A 6000-nucleotide genomic window follows, 5' to 3' on the forward strand; every position below is an offset into this window, starting at 1 on the left:
CATGACTTCATCCCAGAGACACCTGTTATAATTTGAAATTGTGTAGACTCTCAGTTTCTGAGTTAGGAAGAAATTTAGAAGTTACTCTAAATGTCCAACCCTCAAATCCAAGATTTTGACACTGTCTTCTCCTTTATCCTTGCCTTCCCCAGCTAGTTTTTAGCCAAATCCTCTCAAGTCATTCTGCAAAATATCTCTGATCTGTTTCCTCTCTCATTGCCACCGTCAATTCTCACTTAGGCTGCCTCTGGACACCTGCTTCCTTGAAATTCTAACTTTTTGGTTCTTGTTCTGCTTCTTGGAAGAGCACAGCACCTCTGTTCTCTCTTTCCCCCTGACAAGCACCCAAATATGTGAAGACACTCTTGTCACTTTCTTCTTTGACTAAGTCCACCTCCTCCCTTCTCCAGCACCCTCTCTCCCAGATAGAAGCTAGAAATTGGGTTCAGGAGTCTCTGTTTGGAAAGGCAGCTGCCAGTGCCGGGTAGGGCAGCTGACGCATTCAGAGATGTTTAACCTGTATTCAGGGGGAACAGCTCCAGGGAGAGGAGCCTTTCCTATGGGATCTGGGAACAGAGTAGGAAAGCCAATGTGAAGACATGGAGGTCACTAAGAATCCAGGAGGGGAAATATTCCCAAGTTATTTAAATACCAGCCACGCTAAGGCTACTTCACAAGATCAAAAGACTTGGAAGTTCTGCAGATGTAGAGATCTGTACACATCCAGGTAGCCCAGCGTGGACAGTTGAGCCCCAACCTCAGAACACATGTGAGTTTTCTATCCTGCTCCCCAAATTCTTTGACACTCTTTATTGAGAGGGTGGGTCTAGGTCCTCTCTCCTGGAATATGAGCTCTGTGATTGCTTGGTTAATAGAATATAGTGGAAATGATGCTGTGCCAGTTTCTGAACCCAAAATTAACTAGCAGCTCCCAACCTCCTGTTTCTTGACATGTTTGCTCTTGGAACCCAATTACCATGCTGTGAGACAGCCCCCAAGCAGCCACATGGAAAGGCCATGTTTTAGGTGTCCTGCCTAGCTGAAGTCCCAGCCTACATCCAGTATCAACCACCAGATGTGCTTCAGATGTGAATCAGATGATTGTAACACCCATCTTTTGAATCTTCCAGCTGAGGCCCCAGGCCTCATCTTTTCTCAGCCTTTTCCAAATTCCTCTCCCATAGAATCCATGGACACGATAAAATGTTTACACCAAGTTGGGGTGGTTTGTTACATAGCACTAGTAACTAAAACAGAACCTTAGAGTCCTAAGACTCCAAAAGTTAGGGCACATTTATCAGTTAAAAAATTATGTAAACATTTACCACTTGTTTTATTACACACTTTAGAGATGTATGGCATGGGGTGCCTGGGTGGCTCAGTCGGTTAAGCGTCTGACTTCAGCTCAGGTCACGATCTCCCAGTTTGTGGGTTCAAGCCCCGTGTTGGGCTCTGTGCTGACAGCTCGGAGCCTGGAGCCTGCTTCAGATTCTGTATCTCCCTCTCTCTCTTTGCCCTTCCCCGACTCATGCTCTGTCTCTCTAATATAATAAATAAACATTAAAAAATAAATAAATATTATAAAAATAAAAAAAATAAATAAACATTAAAAAAATTTTAGAAATGTATGGTGAGTTAATAACAAAATAAATGTTTTGAAATATTTTATTTAGCAGTACAAAATACCTTTTTGCTCTAAAAAAGCAATTTTTTTTTTTAGAGAGTGTAAGCTGGGAGGGGTACAGAGAGAGAGAGAGAGAGAGAGAGAGAGAGAGAGAATCTTAAGCAGGCTGCATGCTTAGCACAGAGCCCGATGCGGGGCTTGATCCCATGACCCTGGGATCATGACCTGAGCCAAAATCAAGAGTCGGATGCTCAACTGACACTGATGTAGCCACCCAGGCGCCCCAAGAAAAAAAATTTAAATGGTTTAATGTTTTCTGAGGTTCTTCTTGAAAGATCAGTTTATTTTGATAATTGTCTTTTATGGTCTACATAATTGAAAGGGGTACTTCTCAAAACCTTGTGAATCCAAATGGAATTTGTTTACTAAAAAAGTTTACTACTTTTTTAAATAGATGAGCCAGCACCCACTGAAAGTTTTCATTTGGAAGACTTATAAACAGGTCAGAAGATGCTTTCCAAGTACAATAACAGTGTTCTTAGAGAGGATACACATTGTTCAGGACCACAAAACCACGGCATCGTATAGCATGTAAATTACAGTCCAACATCAATTGTGGGTTTCCCACTCGTACCTTAGGATGATGATCTTCTTAAGAGATGAACCGTGACATTTGGATCCTGGCGAGAGGATACTTCATTGTACTTGGGGGCGCCTGTAGCTCAGTCTGTTAAGCATCTGACTTGATTTTGGCTCAGGTCATGGTTTCGAAGTTCATGAGATCAAGTCCTGCATCGGGCTCTGTGCTGACATCGCGGAGACTGCATGGGATTCTCTGTCTCTCCCTCTCAGCCCCTCACTGCTTGCATGCACACACGTGTGCTCTCTTGCTCTCACTCACAAACTTTAAACTATAATAAAATAAAATAATTAAAAAATTACTTCATTGTATTTTTATCTTTAAAAAAAATGAAAAATGTTAATCTTTTGTCCTGCATGACAGCAGTGGATATTTTGTGTAGCAGCTGAGGTGCAAACATGGCACCTTAAAAACCACAGCTTTGGAGGATGTCGTGCCAGTGAGCCCCTTGCCAACAGAAGTGGGGCTGTGGGCTTCAGAGCAGCAGCGCCAAGTGGTCAGGCCCTGGCCAGGTGGGAACCAGAGCTGAGGCCAGCTGGGGCAAGAGAGGTGGAGGTCTCTGCACAGGCTGACCTTACCTGGGTTGACAAGTGACACCAAACAGTGCTTTCCAGGGGACTGGCACTGCTGTGCATTGCCTGTTAGCTTAGCATTGAATAATTGCTTTTGAATTATTTTAAGTAACCTTCAATCAAGCCTCTTTCTTTTTAACTCTTGTCGTGGCCATAAGCTCTGCAAGAAGGTGAATTGTTTGGTGTTCTCTCCTAAATTGTGAAGAGATTTTTTCCAGGTTACTGAGAAGAGTCTTCAGCTAATAGGTAAGTCATTCTGTGTTCTGAATTCCAGGCACACTGGGATGTTACAAGAAAAAAGAGAGTCTGTGCTTGGAAGGCATGAGAGGATAAGGTGGCAGGATGGTGGAAGGTTTATTTTCACAAACATTTTGAAGTCTTCCTTGAGCTCTGTAGTTCCTTCCCCGGGGTTGGGTGGATCACAGGATCTGGAAAGTCTCCCTTGAGCACAGATTCCCTGAGAGCCCTGGGTGTTGAGTTGGGATAGCCAGAGAAATAGCACAGAAGAGGGGGGAGTGTCAGGTAGGAACAGAGAACTAGAAGGGTGGCCAACCTGCCAGATGAAGCCCAGGACACTAGAGAAGCCATCTGGGTGGCAAAGGAGCCTAGAATCCTGGGTGAAACTTGAAGGAAAATATACCTAAGTTAATTCAGTAGGTGAGAGCAGCAAAGGAATCGAGTGGGGTAGCAGCAGCTGAAAAAGCCTCTCCTGTCGGCACTGAAGTGGCTCATGTCAGGGGGTGGGGGGCAGCCCAGCCTAGGAACTAAGCACAGGTTCTCTGCTGATGGGGCAGAGGACTGCTGGATTTTGACAAAAACCTTGTAATTTAAATTTTTAAAATGTGTGTGGGAGAGGCAGCTCAGCATGGTTGTTAATAGTGTGGGTTCTGAAGCTAAAATTTTTGTCAAATCCTGGCTTCAGAACCCACATATTAACAACTATGCTAAGCTGCTCTCCCACAGTGAGAGCCTTGTGACCCTGGGCAAGTTCCTTCCTCATAAGGTCATTGTAAGTATGGAGCTAAAATGTTTGACTTGTTCAGAACAAATTTAGCACAGAGTGTACACTCAGATATTACCTTTCATATTTATATTACTTTGATAGGGAAACAAAAATGGCCTTTTCACAACATTTAAAATATTTGTAAAATAAAATAAATGGATCAGGTATGAGTCTCAATCTACAAACTCAGGTGGGGAACTCATAAACCCATAAAAGGATGGTCACCAACATATCCTGAAGGCTTGAGCCAGGCACGAGCAGAGTGCTGCATGCCATGAAGCAGAGTATGATCCCTGTTGGGATGTTACTGCTTTGGGAGTTGAGGTTGCTTTGAGCTTGCAGAGCTATGAAATTGTGGCACCAGTTCAACCCTCATGGGCCTAATTCTAGAGACTGATGACAAGAGATCATCAGGACTTGAAGTGTGTGTGGCTGCAGGGATTTCACTAAGAAATGTCAGAGCTGGGGGTGCCTAGGTGGCTCAGTTGGTTAAGCATTTGACCGCAACTCAGGTCATGACTCCCAGTTTGTGGGTTTGAGCCCCACATTGGGCTCTGTGCTGACAGCTCGGAGCCTGGAGCCTGCTTCAGATTTTGTGTCTCCGTCTCTCTCTCTGCCCCTCCCCCACTTGTGCGCGCTCTCTCTCTCTCTCTCTCTCTCTCTCAAAATAAAATTAAAAAAAAATTTTTAAATGTCAGAGCTGGAGGTAGCCATTACCTGTGTCATCTAATGTGTACCTCTGGGCCAGAAAGGGAAGAGGCCCAACAATGCAGGCTTGGTGCTGCAGAGCTTTTGGTTGGTAAATTCAATGACCTTTTGTGTCTCTGAAGCTGAAAATTCTGGAGACTGTTCAGGAGTAACCAAGAAAGTTCTGACGGCAAGGGTCATCACATCAAAAGCATTCTAATAATTAGGACTGTGCAGTATTGAAACAGGAATAAGCAAATGAAGCAACAGATTAGCAAAGAGAATCCAGAAGTAGATCATCTGTAAGAATTTATGATCAAGATGGCATTTCAAAACATCAAGAGACCTTGAGGATGTTGGCTCTCCACCTAAAAGGTTATACTTTTTACACCATCCCCAAATTAAAATTCTTCAGGGGCAGGGGCGCCTGGGTGGCGCAGTCGGTTAAGCGTCCGACTTCAGCCAGGTCACGATCTCGCGGTCTGTGAGTTCGAGCCCTGCGTCAGGCTCTGGGCTGATGGCTCGGAGCCTGGAGCCTGTTTCCGATTCTGTGTCTCCCTCTCTCTCTGCCCCTCCCCCGTTCATGCTCTGTCTCTCTCTGTCCCAAAAATAAATAAAAAAAAAAAAACGTTGGAAAAAAAAAAATTTAAAAAAAAATTCTTCAGGGGCAAAAAAGAAACTCTTCCATAGTGTTAGGGATAAAAACAAAATTTACAACGTTATTTTTATAATTTGATCTTCCTAAGCAATGTACAAAATCCAGAAATGATAAAATATTGACAGTCGTAACCTCATGAAGATTAAAATGGGGAAGGACATGGGAATAAGTGGGATAGTGAAAGACAACTTTGATGTTTTCCATTCAGTGTTGTTTTAATTATCTACAATGAGAACTTACCGAGGGGACCATGTGGCTTATGGAGAAGTTTGGTGAGTAGTTGTACCATTGCTTTTGTCCCATCAATCACCAAGTATCAAGCTCCCTGTCTGCTAAAAGCTATACCTTCTTCCAGGGCTCAGAGTCCATCTGTGAGCACTGGCCCAGGGAGAGCCACCACCCAGGCCCAGCCTCTGTGCAGCAGTTGTCCAAGAAGGAAATGTTCCCTTGGGGGCAGCCTCCTGGAGGCGGTGGGATTTGAGCAGGGCCTTGCAAAGTGGGGAGGATCTCGGTGGGAGAGGGGCTACCGGGCTAGGGAGGCTGAGGCTGGTATGTGCCCCCCTGCTCTGCACCCACACTGGGCTGGGTTACCACACCGGTCAGCTGTGCACAGGTCTCCTACCCTGTCGCGAACAGCAGCGGAGGAAGCGGTGAGAGCAGGTCTGAGTCAGGTGTGGAGCCAGAGAGGAGGTCAAAGGGTCCAGAGGATGCTCACTGGGCTGAGAGCGGTGAAGTGATTGGCCTGGAGGCCCTGCTTCTCTCAGTGTGGTGGGATGACAGTTTGCCCAAGGGACCAACTGGTTTTTGGCTTGCTGT

At 45.0% G+C, this 6000-nt stretch overlaps 1 protein-coding gene across 1 annotated transcript in view; it reads left to right on the forward strand.

Moving 5' to 3' along the window:
* STAG3 (STAG3 cohesin complex component) overlaps positions 1-2565 on the forward strand; it is a 32089-nt gene extending 29524 nt beyond the window's left edge. The window contains exon 34 of the mRNA XM_058711346.1: positions 2264-2565. Within this exon, the coding sequence (XP_058567329.1) occupies positions 2264-2287 (24 nt within the window). The 3' untranslated portion in view covers positions 2288-2565. The remainder of the gene's footprint in view (positions 1-2263) is intronic.
* The last annotated feature ends 3435 nt before the right edge of the window (positions 2566-6000 follow it).

Source organism: Neofelis nebulosa, chromosome 18 (genome assembly GCF_028018385.1).
Source record: "Neofelis nebulosa isolate mNeoNeb1 chromosome 18, mNeoNeb1.pri, whole genome shotgun sequence".
Lineage (NCBI taxonomy): Eukaryota > Metazoa > Chordata > Mammalia > Carnivora > Felidae > Neofelis > Neofelis nebulosa.